This window comes from Trichechus manatus, unplaced genomic scaffold (genome assembly GCF_000243295.1).
Source record: "Trichechus manatus latirostris isolate Lorelei unplaced genomic scaffold, TriManLat1.0 scaffold00083, whole genome shotgun sequence".
NCBI classification, from domain to species: Eukaryota; Metazoa; Chordata; class Mammalia; order Sirenia; family Trichechidae; genus Trichechus; species Trichechus manatus.
In genome coordinates, this window is record NW_004444019.1 from 2,816,463 (window position 1) to 2,832,076 (window position 15,614).

At 34.7% G+C, this 15,614-nt stretch overlaps 1 protein-coding gene across 1 annotated transcript in view; it reads right to left on the minus strand.

The window, feature by feature from the left end:
- The window catches only part of EYS (eyes shut homolog), a 1,981,143-nt gene that overhangs the window by 1,264,842 nt on the left and 700,687 nt on the right, over nt 1-15,614 (minus strand). The window contains 3 exon segments of the mRNA XM_012556965.2: nt 3,051-3,196; nt 10,055-10,162; nt 10,468-10,564. Of these exon segments, the coding sequence (XP_012412419.2) occupies nt 3,051-3,196; nt 10,055-10,162; nt 10,468-10,564 (351 nt within the window).

Here is a 15,614-nt window from a genome sequence, read left to right on the forward strand (position 1 = left end):
TGGGGTTGTTAACCAATGTCATAAAACAGCATGTGTGTTACTGTTACATGAGAAACTATCTGTTCTGTAAGCCTTCACCTGAAGTACAATAAAATATAAAAAAAAAAAAAAAGTGTGTGTCAATCTGGCTAGGCCATGATTCCCAATATTGAGTGATTTTCCACCATTTTGTCATCTGATGTGATTTTCCTACATGTTGTAAATCCTACCTTTATGATGTTAATGAGGTGGGATTACAATTAGTTATGTTAATGAGGCAGGACTCAATCTACAAGATTAGGTTGTGTTTTAAATTAATCTGTTTTGAGATATAAAAGAGAGAAGTGAGCAGAGAGACAGAGGGAACTCATACCAAGAACCAAGAGCCAGGAGAACAGCGTGTCCTTTGGACTCGAGGTCCCTGCATTGACAAGTTCCTAGTCTAAGGAATTACTGATGACAAGGACCTTCCTCCAGAGCCCACAGAGAAAGAAAGCCTTCCCCTAGAGGTGGTAGCCTGAAATCGGACTTCTAGCCTACTAGACTGTAAGAGAACAAACTTCTGTTTGGTAAACCCATCCCCTTGTGGTATTTCTGTCATAGCAGCATTAGATAACTAAGACATCCAATAATACATTTTTTTAATATAAAACCAAACTCTAACCTATACTTCATAATTCAATTTTTTTTTTTCTGTCTTCAACGGTATACCTGAGAAAGACAGAAATTATCAATTGTCCAGCATCTACTGCAAGTAAGGAAGGCTATATAACCCAGCTCTGGTCAATGAAATATCAGTGGAAATCTGTCATCAGTATTCTAGGAAGGCTTTTCTTGATAGAAAGGGTCCATCACACCAGTCTTGTCTATTTTTCTGCCTTGAGTGTAGACATGGTACATAGAAGGGCAGCAACCATCCTGAAACCATAAGACATCAATAGGAGGGAAAAAGCAATAAAACCATAACCAGTTCTGGCACTGTCAAGCACTGAACCAATAGCAGTAGCTGTCTATCTACAGAATTCTTATTATATGTGAAAAAATTAACCCGTGTTTATTTAAGAAGGAACACCGGTGGCACAATGGTTAAGTGCTTACCTGCTAACTGAAAAAACAGTGGCTTGAACCCACCCAGAGGCTCCATGGAAGAAAAGACCTGGTTATCTACTCGCATAAAGAGTATAGCCTAGAAAATCCTATACGGTAGTTCTAGTCTATCCGATAGTGCTGCTATGAGTCAACATCAACTACATGGTACACAACAACATTTATTTAAGTCAACAATTACTTGTGTTGTGTTTTACTTGTGGCTGAACCAATATACAGACAAACCCAGGTGGTGCAAATGGTTTGACACTCAATGACCAGGCCTTGGAACATAGGCCTGGCAACTTGCTTCTGAGAGTTTCTAGACTTGAAAACCCTATGGAGGGTTGCAATGAGTCGGAATCAACTCCACGGCAACTGACAACAACAACAACTGGTAGTATCTTGGTTAATACCATGCTAGGCACCGTTTTTCCATATAATTTTATAATGAAAATAGAAGACATTGTGAAAAGAAAAACAAAGAACATGTTAATACTCCCTAATTTGGAATGTATTTAAAATATCAGAGCAATGTGTTGTATCAAATAATCTTACAAAATGTGTTTCTCAGTCATATTGAGCTTAGTGCGTCATTTCTTATTTTAACACTGTTAGCAGTGCTAGCAACAGCAACAACAGCATGGGAAATGGTATTGCTAGCTGGATATTTACAGTCTCAAATAAAAATCTCAAGTAATTGGAAGATTATGGGCAATATGAAATTTAGAAAGGGCATTGTTACATAACCAAAATTTAATGCTTCTTATGTAATAAAATCCATAGGTAATGATATTTTATATTTATTTAATATGAGACTTTTATGCATGTAACAATTGTTACCAGGGTAACCTTCTCTGAAACCATCCAGGATTCATTAGAAGAGACATTTGCACACGTTTTGTCCAAATCCCTTACCTTAGGTTATTTTTTGATAACATATTTTTTGGAAATGCTTCTAGTTTCTTATCACTTTTGCTTCACAATCTCACTTGCATGTGTTCAGTCTGTTTCTTTTTCTTTAACTCTGGCCGGCGCAGAACCTAATACTCTATTCACAACCAATTTCCCTCCAGAAAGGAACCTACAGGATGCCAGTACTATAGAATTCAGACATTAATAGAGATTTGAGAATCGAATGTGTTGTTACTGGACGCACATCATTAACACTGGTATGCCAAAACAAGGTAGATTTTAATTTTTCACAAATGCAATTTCTCACCAGAAGTTTACAGGACCAATGCCTCTACCTCTTATAAGTTTCTTGATGAATTTGGCTTTTACGTTTGGACAGAGTTTATGTTGTGGAATAATTGATATTAAGACAGTTAACTCCAAATCATATTTTTCTGTTACACATTAAATTCACAAGTACTCTCTGATTGATTTCTGGCATATAGGTGCATTTAAAGATCTAAACTTACTATATTTAAAAATGGCATTTGCATAAGAGCTATAACAACATAACTTCTCTTAGTTTATTCATACACCAATACTTTTTTCTTTACTATAACCACATTAACATACTTCAGATAAACTTCAATGCAATAAAAAAACATAAAAATGTAAAATGCTTTGAAATATATTCAATATATTTCAAAACATATTCAATATATATGAATATAAAGTCATATATACTGAATATATATTCAATATAAAGTACTTTGAAATATATTCAATATATATGAAATATATGTCTTCAAAATATATTCGACATATTTTGTACTTCGAATATATATCCAAAATATAGTCAATACAAATATAGTCAATATAGTCAATATATTTCAAATACATTCAATCTGAAAAATTGTAGATGGGAAAAAACAAACAAACAAACATGATTTTAGTTTGTATTGATTTATTTTAAAAGAGGCAAAGTCTCTTGACCTCTCTGTACTGTTTGCACCCGGTAGGTTGTTTCGAGTTTTAGAGTGTAGATATGAGGTAGCAATCTGTTGATGCTGACAGAACATTCATAGGTTTACCTGTATAACCAGAGGCACAGAGACATTTGTATCTTCCAGTTCTGTTGACGCAGTTTTCTCCATCTAGACAAGGTGAGGTTTTACATTTATTCACATCCAACTCACAGGAGGATCCATGAGACTCCGGTACACAATTACATAAAAATCTAGAGAAAGTAGGAAAATGAGAAAGAAATAAGCATGTAACAATGAAAAACATTTCTTCATATACATAGTTCATATTCATATACTTAATTACAGATTTTGACTTAATATAGTAAATGTTAATATTTTCATTTCATTTTTTTTTTAAAGAAAATACAGAAATTGATGCTGTAATGTATTTTTCCCTTCAAATGTTCCTTACATGAGAAATTAAAGGGATATGTTTGGGTAAATAATTACTAGAACGTAGATAACTACTACTGAGCTTAATTCTATAACTGTATTCTTTTTGGTTAAGCGCTAGGGCTGCGAACCAAAACGTCAGTAGTTCAAATCCACCAGGCGCTCCTTGGATACCCTGCGGGGCAGTTCTACTCTGTCCGACAGGGTCGCTATGAATTGGAATCAACTTGACGGTAACGGGTTTGGTTTTCGGTTTTGGTATTTTTTTGCGCGTTATATCTGTGAAGAGTAAGTCCTTTACACAAGCCAGATGGCCATTATTTTCTCCGTTACTCTCGCTGCTGACATCTTTATACCTCAGAACAAATCACCACCTTACTGATACCTGATGTTTGCTAGCAAGATTAAAAAGATACGATTCTGGTCTAACAACCTCTCCTCCTCAGGAAGTTAGGGGGGCATGATGCAGTAAGATGTTTATTAGCGGTGTTAGAAACGTATAATGTCACTTAGGCTAGGGGAATAAAATATCTGGCGGGGGGGGGACTTCTCATTACGGAACTTTACTGGTTTTAAGCTGTCTGATTCTTGTAAGTAATAACAGATACCTTCCATGTGCTAATGTGTGTTCAGGCTCTGATCAGAAGGATATGACATTTATGGAGCAGTCCGTATTAGTTATTGGTGCCCTTTTTCTAATGGCCTCCTTGCTATCTAGAAATCAGGTCCAACTTGGGAGTACAACGCAGATTTGGAGTGTTGTCTTACAGTTATAGTGTGGCTGAGCAGGACGTGTTGTCCTACAATAATATTATAAACCTTCAACCATATTGTGTTACTCGGCCCATGAATTGAATGATATTTTTCTGATATTAAAACCCTCTTATTTTTTTTTATTTTTCTTTTAGAAGGAACATTATCATTTATGTTTAACTATATTGGCAGTTGTTGGATAAATCAAATACAATTTAATGGTTAGATGTCAGGTTTAAAGGCAGTGCGCTTGATAAAGCGACTCTCTAAAAGGCTTTACATCATAGGATTTATTTTAGTCTATCCCTTCCCATAGTTACGATTCCTTTTTCTGACAGTGAAGAACCTGGTTTTCATTATCTTCAATATATTTATTTATTGCTCAATTAGATAATATAAAATTTCTTGTATTCTCTTTTTTTATACCGAAGAAGTGGGATTTATTATATTTTTATTTTTGCTGTATAGTTATTTTTAGGATGTATGAATAGGTTCAGATTTCATTGTTGTTGTTATTGTTAGGTGCCATCAAGTCCATTCTGACTCATAGCTACCGTATGTACAACAGAATGAAATGTTGTTCAGTCTTGCACCATTCTCATAATCGTTGCCATGTTTGAGCCCATTGCTGCAGCTGCTGTGTCAGTTCATCTCATTGAAGGTCTTCCTCTTTTTTCCTGACCCTCTACTTTACCAATCATGATGTCCTTCTCTAGAGACTGGTCACCCCTGATAACATGTCCAAAGTACATGAGATGAAGTCTCGCCATCCTTGCTTCTAAGTAGCATTTTGGCTATATTTCTTCCAAGACAGATTTGTTCGTTCTTCTGGTATATTCATGGTGTATTCAATATTCTTCACCAACACCACGATTCAAATGCATCATTTCTTCTTTGTTCTTCCATATTCATCGTCCAGTACTGGCATGCATATGAGGCAATTGAAAATACCATGGCTTGAGTCAGGTGCACCTTAGTCCTCAAAGTGACATCTTTGCTTTTTAACACTTTAAAGAAGGCTTTTGCAGCAGATTTGCCCAATGCATTACTTTGTTTGATTTCTTGACTGCTGTTTTATGGGCATTGATTGTGGACAAAAATAAAATAAAATCCTTAACAACTTCAATTATTTTCTGAAATATTTCTGACTGGTGTCAGAAATGATGAAATGGGAAAGTGGGGATATGATTGATGTCTGCCCTTTGGGAATGGATTTTATGCTGATTCTCATCTTGGAAGTTATTATTGTACACCATTATAACATATCTCAAATGTTGTACATTGTACACATCTCCTTGTACACATATTCAAGATATTCTCTAGGGTATATACATATTAAACTTCACAACATTTTAGCTGAAGGAGGTCTTCATCCTTCTATGATCAGTGGGTGAGATTTCCCATGGAAAGATGCAAAATCTCTCTCTTTTATTTAAGTTTCCTGATTATCTGCTTACTTATTAATTTTTCCTCCTCTTTAAATTATTTTTGTATATCATTTTCCAATATCTTCTCACATTGTTTTGGTCTTATATTGATTTCAGCCAGGGATTACTGGACAATTTCATTCAGGCTTCTACTCAGCTATCACTAAGGGATTCTTGCTTCACACACAAATTAGAGAGAGTGTGTTAGGCCTTGAACAAGTATAGATTGAAAAGCCAGCAGTCTGCTGTGGCTGACTGAATTTTTTATCTTAATTCATCCTCCTGGCAAAAGCCTCATCATGAGCAGAGAGTACCTCTTTGTTCCACTCATTTGAGCTTGGCCATAATTTTTTCTTTGGACAGTGATCTATGAGTAAAAGTAGAAATGTGCTGATTCAGAACCTAGGGCTTAAGAGGTTTTGCATGCTTCTGCTTGTTCTCTTGAGACTCTGCCATTCCATTAGAAGAATATGAGAGGCACTTAGAATGGTACCATTTCAGCTGGCCACAGACCTGCAAAGACTCTGTAATTGTGACCTACAGACACCCAAAATGAACCTAAATGTCATTAGCCAATTTCCAGAAGGCTACACAGTGAAAATCATAATAAGTGACTGTTAATTTAAACCACTGAGTTTTCAGGCTGTTTGCTAAGAAATAATATAAAAAAGATGGAGTTTCTATGGTAACTTTGAAGGAGTTCTGATTTCCTGTAGACACAGGACAGATATGGTTAAGAAACTTAAATCTTTAAATTCCTCTAAATCTCCCTAACTAGTAATGGAGATTACTTTAGTCTGAGGGAATCTGTGCTTCTCTGCATAAAAACTGGTTTCCAACTGTAACAGGAAGAGTTTCTTTATAAACTTACCAGTATTTCCCTGCCCTAAAACATCTCTCATTGCCGCAGGTCCATGGAGAAAAAAAAAAAGTTAGTTTCCAATACTGCTGATGAGAGGAAGGACACTTACTTAGGAGGAAGACAACTCATACCCTAGAAGAATTTAAAAACACCAAGAATTTGTATTATCACAAAGCTGAAGAGCATGTGTAGGATTAAATCTAAGGTGGTCAGGCCATGGAAGAATAAATACGAGTCAAATTCATTGACATGAATATGGATAGGACATCTAATGTGCTGACATGAGTACCTGGGTGTGGTGTTAGCTAGAATGGCTAATCAAAGATTGGACTCAAGTATAGTTTAGGTTAATGAAGTAGAAATGACAGACTTTCCTTGGTATATAATAGAGCGAGGAGTCCATAGGCTCATTAGTATGGAAATATTGTGATGAATCTATTTTGTGTAAGCTGCTCAGATATCCCTAATTCTTATTCCAAAGGAGTACAGGAGGACATTCCATTCTCCTAGGAGGACATTCTAATCACTAAGGATTATTATAAAGATTGGTGGGAGGTCCAGCACAACTAGATGGTGCCCAGCTACCACTACTAACTGCTCTGACAGGGATCACAATAGAAGGTCCCAGACAGAGTTGGAGAAAAACATAGACTAATATTCTAACTCACAAAAAAAGACCAGATTTACTGGCCTGATAGAGACTAGAGAAACCCCAAGAGTATGGCCCCCGGACATCCTTTTAGCTAAGTAATGAAGTCACTCCCGAGGTTCACCCTTCAGCCAAAGATTAGACAGACCCATAAAACAAAACAGGACTAAAGGGGCACACCAGCCCAGGGGCAAGGACTAGAAGGCAGGAGGGAACAGGAAAGCTGGTAATAGGGAACCCAAGGTCGAGAAAGGAGAGTGTTGACATGTCGTGATGTTGGTAACCAATGTCACAAAATAATATGTGTGCTAATTGTTTAATGAGAAGCTAGTTTGTTCTGTAAACCTCCATCTAAAATATAATAAAAAAAAAAAAAAAATTGTTTGGAGGGCACTAATGTCCCTGAAGTGTTCTGTGGTGATTGTCCTCTATAGGCTGAAGATAACAATGGAGGGTGCTACAATAAAATTAGGTTTCCTGATATGAATTACAACAATGAGATCCAAGAATGTAAAAGGGTTGTTGGATGTGCTTGATTCTCAGATACAAAGTGAGAAAATAGCAACATATGCCAAAGAAACAGAATGGTGATCCATGGTTTGATTCCTAGGAATCTATGGAAGTGGACAGAAACTTAATTCAATTTGGTATTACAGGAATTTCCATCCTTGTACTTAATTCTCATATATAAGCTACATCATATGCCCAATCTCCCAACTGTGGGTAAGTTTGGGTCTATTTGAAGAAGAGTTCTACAATATAGGCATGTGTGGTCCATGTATCTTTCCCCAAGCCTTCTTCATTGGGGCATGAGGTAGTTTACCAGTACAGCTATTCACTGAGGAAAGAAAACTATCCAGGTGTTTTAGGATGTATTTTGTATTGACTTTGAACTTATGCTTATTTTTGAAATGCTACTGCTTTGTCAGAGTACAAGATTATTGAGGTCAGGTGAGATGGGATCATAAGTCCTCTTTTTGTCCCCCCCCCCCAGTCCCTGAATGTATAATGTAATAGATGTACTTACTAATAGAATTTCCATATTGGAATGAGAGATATTATAGAGAAAAACCTAACTGGAAGACTTAAACTGCTCTTTCTGACCCATTAAGATTTTTAACTGAAAGCAATTCTGTATCCCTATGGGGCTTGGCCACCACCTGTCTGTCAGTTTGTCATACTGTGGTGGTTTGTATGTTACTATGATGCTGGAAGCTATGCCACTGGTATTTCAAATACCAGCAGGTCATCCATGGTGGAAAGATTTTAGCAGAGCTTCTAATATAAGACAGATAGGAAGAAAGGCCTGGTGATCTACTTCCAAGAAATAGCCAATGAAAACGTTATGGATCACAAAACATTGTCTGAATTGATTGACTTGGACATATCATTGGGAGTGATCAACTGCTAGTGGTGGGCATTATGTTTGGTGAAGTAGAGGGCCAACAAGGGTGAGGGAGACCCCCAATTAGATGGATTTGCACAACAGCCACAACTATGGGCTCAAACATGCTGGCAATTGTAAGGATGATAGAGGATCTGACGGTGTTTTGTTCTGTTGTACGTAAGGTGTCCATGAGTCAGAGTCAACTCAATGGCAGCTAACACGGGGCTTGTAGTGGTGATTCCAAGCATATTTCCACTTACCCCATCAGACTGGATAGTGCAAAACATAGATGGGCCATAGAAAATTATTGGAAACTTAATCAGATTGTGATGAGAATCTCAACAACAATTCTAGATATAGGATCTCTATTAAAATAGATAAAAAGAGCCCTTGGCACATGGGGTGCCAATCATCCTAATCAGAGAATTTTCAGTTGAATTTGAACAAGTTATATATATATATATATGTATATATATATGTATGTATTTAAATTATCTAAATAAATAATGATATATCAAGTCTTTTCAAATTGATCTAACACAATCATTGCAATTCCAATCAAAATTCTACCAGGTTTTTGGGTGTTTGCTTGTTTGGTGGTATATTTATACAGAATATATCAAGTCAATTGCAATGAAAGAAATGGTCAAACATAACTAATGATTCCTGAAGAAGATTTAGAAGGTGAGATGCCTTGCCTTACCAATAGCAAGATATTTCAAAGGTACATACTTAAGATTTATGGTACTGGCATAAGGATGACTAGCTAAACTAAGGAAACAGAGTAAAGGCAGAGAAACAGACATACTGATATATGGGGACTGGGTTAAAGATTTATGCAATACCTGTAGCAGACACAATATACTATTCATATGGAAAAAAAAAAAGAATTTAGATCCCTAACACATACTACATGCACACTAACATATACACATATACAATATTCCAGACGGATTTGAAATTTGAGTATGAAGAGTCAGAACTTTAAATATTTTAGAAGTAAGTATCCTAGTAGAGAAGACATATAAACAAGATAAAGCAGGCAATATGCACAAACTAATAAATGAATTCAACTACATTAAAATTGAGTTTTAGTATTCAAAACTTATCATAAAGAAGGTAAAAAGTTGAGACTCTGAGAATATATTCTCAATACACACCATTAACAAAGGTACTAGTATTCAAGATATATAGAGATACATACAAATCAATTAGAAAAGAACATTAGTAGGCAGAAGCCACAAATAAGCTTAACACTTTAACAGGTAATGCAGAAACATCATGTTGAACAAAAAAATAATTAAGCTTCAGAAGACTATAAACAATACTATTTCACTTATATTAATATGCAAACTAAACAGTGTTTTATTCAGGCATACATACATATATACACACAAATAATTAATAGTATAAATTAAAGGCATGGATCCTAACAATCCAGGATATTCAATAAAATTGAATTGTAGGGAGGAGAGTGTGCTTGCAGTGGGGCACTTAGATATTGGTAACATTCTGTTTCTAATTTCTTTAATATACATATGTGTTCACTTAATTATTAAATTATACATATAATAGATTCAGTAAAAAGTAACCTCTAACCTGTTCGTAAGATCCACACAGGTTCCATTATTTTTGCAAGGTCTGGAAGAACACTCATTAATTTCCATTTCACATAGAGATCCAGAAAATCCGGGTCTGCAAACACACCTTGTATACAAGAAATATAATAACTCCATTAGTACTACTGTGTAACGCTGATGTCTCAAGTTACTGTTGTTGTTAGGTGCTGTTGAGTCAGTTCCAACTCACAGTGACTCTACGTGTAACAGAATGAAACACTGCCTGATCCTGCATCATCCTCACAATTGTTGCTATATTTGAGCCCATTGTTGCAGCCACTGTGTCAATGAATTGCACCACGGAATATTTGTTAATAATCAGAAATGTTGTTCAGTTTGTCAATTGAAATTCTAAACTTACTATTATCTAGATTTTATTTTTGTTTTCTATACCTGAAATTGTTGACCCCATCCTCACAGTCACCATGATTCTGGCAGGGTAGGGAGAGGCACTCATTCATATCAATTTCACAGCGTTCACCTTCAAATCCTGCAAGAGAGATGAGATGGATATGGATAAGCAGTCTTCTCTATAGAGTGTGAAAGTCAGAATCAGTGGTAAAGAGTCTGGAGAATATGCTCCTAATGGAAGTTAAAAAGAAACAAAGGAGACAGAGAAACTCGCTTACCTCAGGCGTCTCATACAACTCTATTTCAAATAACGTATGAATAAAATTATGTTAGTTTCTAGATTAATGAGTTCAAATGAAAGAATCAAAGGAGGAATACTCTACCAACTCCTATGGGCAAGTTGTTGATGTCACTATTGTTTTAAGTTATTTAAATGTTTCAACAGGAAGATTAGAAATAATCTGGCAAGCAAAATGAATTTATATGATGACCAGTCTTAAAGGAAAATTGAGTTGCAATTATCAGTTTATTCAAAGCAGTTAGCAGATGAAGCAAATTATTTAATTGCTTTTCATATCAAAGTGCTTGACAGAAAACAAATTATTTTGATTCATAGCTACCAAATCAGCCATCCATTTAAACACCTGCCAGTTATATTAAAAAACAAAAACGAATGTGAAAGAAAATTATACTGTTAAGAGAGGCAGTTCTAATTATTTCAAAATATTAGTGTCAGAAAAATTAACATGGTATTATTTTCTAAATAAAATTAAATATTTTCATGTTTATAATGACCATTTAAATAATTATTTCCATGGTTATATATAAACTAAGTATAAAAATATATTTTTTCTTAATATTTTTCTGTAATTGTTAGAAAATGTGAGAAACAAGATTTTCCTTTCTTTTTCTTTTTTAGTGATATAACTAAACACCAAATGGTTGCAGTGACATTATAAATGACAGAGCCCTGGTGGCACATCGGTTAAGAGCTTGGCCACTAGCCAAAAAGTCAGCAGTTCAAATTACCAGCTGCTCCTTAGAGACTCTATGGAGCAGTTCTACTCTGCCCTGTAGGGTAGCTATGAGTTGAGATCGACTCGACAGCAACAGGTTTTGGTTTTATAAATAACACTACCAGTAAGACTTATTTAATTGAGGAATAGGGAGTTATTCAAATTACTTTAAGTAAACAGGATTTATTGTTGGCATATACATAGACTGGAATTGGAACTGAGAAGTAGCTGAAGGAGAGGATGGTCTAGCAACCCATGAATAGCTCTGTTTTCTTCCCATGGTACCTGTCCTTCTTTCTTTTCATATAGTTTATTTTCTTATTTCTATCTGAAAATATGTCTTCCTGTTCAAAGTTTCAAACGATTTGGAACACTGGCATGCAGATGATACAGCATGGCTTCCTTGGCCTCTATCTCTGTCCCACGTCATTTCAACGGAACATTCTCTCAGTATTTCCTCATTCAGATTCCACAAGAGAACATGGAATGACCTCTATCTTTTCACATCATACCAGGCCACACGTTCTTGCTATTCTCTGGGGTGTCTACCAAGAAAGTTTGGTCAAGTGCCAAATCCTCTTCCAATCAGCAGGTAACCAGGAGGTTGGGATTATATCTTATAAAAGCTGGCTGCCTCTTCATCAGGATATATTATGAAAAACTAAACATTAATTAATCCAAAAGAAAGTAAAAAAGAAAATGGAACAGATACAGACAAAAAGAAAAAGAAAAAGAAAACGAATTGCTAGATGGCTTATTTGAAGCTGCACATATCAAAATTATATTAAACACAGTGATTTTTAAAAGTCTACATTTAAAAGGCAGGACAGTCAAACAAAATAAAATAACAGACCCAACTACAAGATATCTAAAAAAAATTCACCTAAAACAAAAAGACAAAGATGTGTTAATGTAAAAGGATGGAAGGAAGATGTGCCATGAAACACAAATTATAACAAAGCTGGAGAGGTTGTACAAATAGCAGAGAAGATAATTTTCAGGACAAGGATTAGTAATTTGCCGTATTTTTAATTCATTTCCTGGAGTTTTCAAGTTAAAATTTGAAGCTACATGCTTGCAGTTTCATTTATGCACAAGATAATGCATGTTCAGCATTAAAAAAAAATTATTTCTGAGTTAATAAAGTTCTCCTGATTTAGCAAGGTATTTTTATTCAACACACTTCAACAGTCATCATTCTCTGTTACTCTTTTTATATTTAAATTGTAAATGTCATGTTACAGTTATAAGTTAGCTTCTATTTTCCAAAGATACTCTAATTTTTAAAAATATTTTATTGTAGTTAGATTTTTTTTTTTTTTTTTTTTTACAAGTTAAAAATGTAAAAATTAGGATGCATTTCACCATTCCTACTTTTAGTATGACTGGCTTTCTTGAGGAGGCAGGACATTCTGACACTAAGATGTCTCTTAGAAATGTTCTTTTGAGCCACTGGAACTCAGGATCATTGAATGGCTGGAGAAGTGCCAGTGTGCCTCCCTGAGCCCAGCAGAGCTGATGAATCCAAACACTCAGCAGCTAGGAAACTCAGACAGCTCACAGGATAACCTTGTTTTTCCATGATTTTGCCTTATTCATTATGTTTGACATTTCTGAGATGGAACTTTGTTACCAACTAGCAACATATGTCAATGAGGTAAGGAAATGAGATTGCTGAAATGCAGTAGACACAGGAGAAAAAATAAAGTAGATATGGATTGCATTTAAAATAAGTCAAATATTTGCTGAGAAAGCTTATTTTGGGGGTTTTAAAGGAGTGAAATGTATATATACTGAGTCTCAAACTAAATTTTCCTTAGTCTTTGGTGTTAGAGGTTGACATTCATTTGTGTAAAGGGTACTTATTTTGAATATATGCAGTTTAGCTAAAAGACTGGAAAAAAGAAAGTGCAGTGAATTAATTATATGTTGTCCCTGTGTTATTCATCTGCCTCAACTGTACTAACTGCAGTAGAATTCTTCACACACACACTGAGGCATTCTCAGACGGATGCTTTCTTGATAATTTTTTAATATTGTCTCATTCGTCTATTGTTGTAGCAAACGCACATGAATGGCTAGTAAATGTTATAATTTCTAAACTTCCCCATCCCTCAAAACATACCATAAAGTTAGTAAGCCTATTGCTTAAATATAGGAGTCATATCAATTTAGATTATAGGTATTGGTTTTTAAATCACTTAATATTTTCTCGTTTCAAACAAATTCAGCATTTTTGCACGGTATTCTCTGGAGCAAAGTCTGTTAACAATATTTAGGTTTTTACTGATAATGAAAATACTAAACGCTCTTAAACACTTTTTAGAAAGGTTTCTATCATTTAGGGCTACACCTTAACAATTCTCACTTTAGAAGTGATGTTAGATGGACATCATTAGAAATGAAAGTATACAGAAAAAAAAATTAGTGTATTCAACAAAGGTAGTGTAAAAAACACGTTTTAAAATGAAAAAAAGTTAAAATTATTTTCAAAAGAATTAAACCAAAAACCAGTTACTGTGTAGTTGATTCCAACTCACGGTGACCTCATTTGTGTCAGAGTAGAATGTGCTCCACACGGTTTTCAGTGGCTGATTTTTTGGAAGAAGATCACTAGGCCTTTCTTCCTAGGCAATTGTGGGTGGACCCAAACTACCAACCTTTCAGTTAGCAGCCAACCACTTTCTGATGCATAGCCACCCTATATGAGAGAGTGCAACTGCCCCTTAGGGTTTCCAAGGAGCGGCTGGTGGATTTGAACCAAACTTTTGGTTAGCAGACAAGCTCTTAACCACTCTGCCACCAGGGTATTATTCATATTTCTTCTTAATTAAAAAAAAAATCGTATTTCTCAAGCTAACTCCTATATTTAAAAACTTTATGGAAACAAAACATAGAGTTCTCTTTTGGCAAGTCTGAAATCTTTTTTTTTTAAATATTTTTTCTTAATTTTTTTTAAAAACATTATATTTTCTATAAATGAACCAATATAAAAAATAGATCCAATAAGTACTAATAAAAATTTAAACACCAAATTTAAAGTATTTTTTTAATGTAGAGAATCTAATTATTTAAATGCAATAAATATTTAGGATGTCTTAAGGTTAATTAATAGCAATATATATTTTCTTTGAAAAATCTTCCCAATATAATTTTTCCCACAGTTATTTAAACCAAATAGATATATGCTACTACAGATAGGTTTCATGTTTTAAATTTGTCAGAAGGAATAATGTTTACTATAGGCAAACTTTTTTGTCAAGTGACATTTATTTGGTGCTGGGAATTATACATTTTAGGCAATGTGGGATAATTTAATGGCAATGTGTATACTGGAATAATAGACACATTTACATGCAACTATTTGCCTCCTCTGGTATTACAAATCCATCAGGCTTAGGATTTTGATTGTAAATCAATAACACATCCAAATGATCTGATTTTCCTTTTAATACAACACCTTACAGGGTGTGTTTTCCACATTTTAATCCTTGGTAAAGTGTTATTTAAAATAAACTCCTGCTCCATTTTCCTTGGAGACATATGGATAAGTGACTACATTTGGAAACATTAAATTAACTTAAAATATTTAATAAGGGTTATATTCTTGCTTATAATCTGATATATAAATCAAAGTAGAACAATAAGGAATCTTAGACTATTAGGAGAAAAGTACATCTAAAAATTAAACAATTTTAGATCTCTCACCCATGCACATCAATATAGCGACTGTACTGTATAATATATACACACAAATTCACATACATTTTTATCTAGTCATTTATATCTTCTTAAGCTGTATATAATTTTTAGATTCTATGTCTATTAGCCTGTAATTGGACCCAGTTTATTGAACTTCTCTCACTTCATTAGTTGTTTTCCTTCAGTATATATATTAGCCATTATTCTTTTGGCCACACATAAAAAATAAAAACAAAACAAAACATTACCATCAAGTCGATTCCAGCTCATAGCAACCCTACAGGACAGAGTAGAACTGCTCCATAGGGTTTCAAGGAGCGGCCAGTGGATTCAAACTGCTGACCTTTTGGTTAGCAGCCACACATGATATAAATAAAAATGCTAATTTAAACAAATAATGAGGTTTATTGGTAGTCTAACTGGGAGGTATATCAGGCAGCTTGCAGAACCGAAGCAAGAACTGTAGGAACT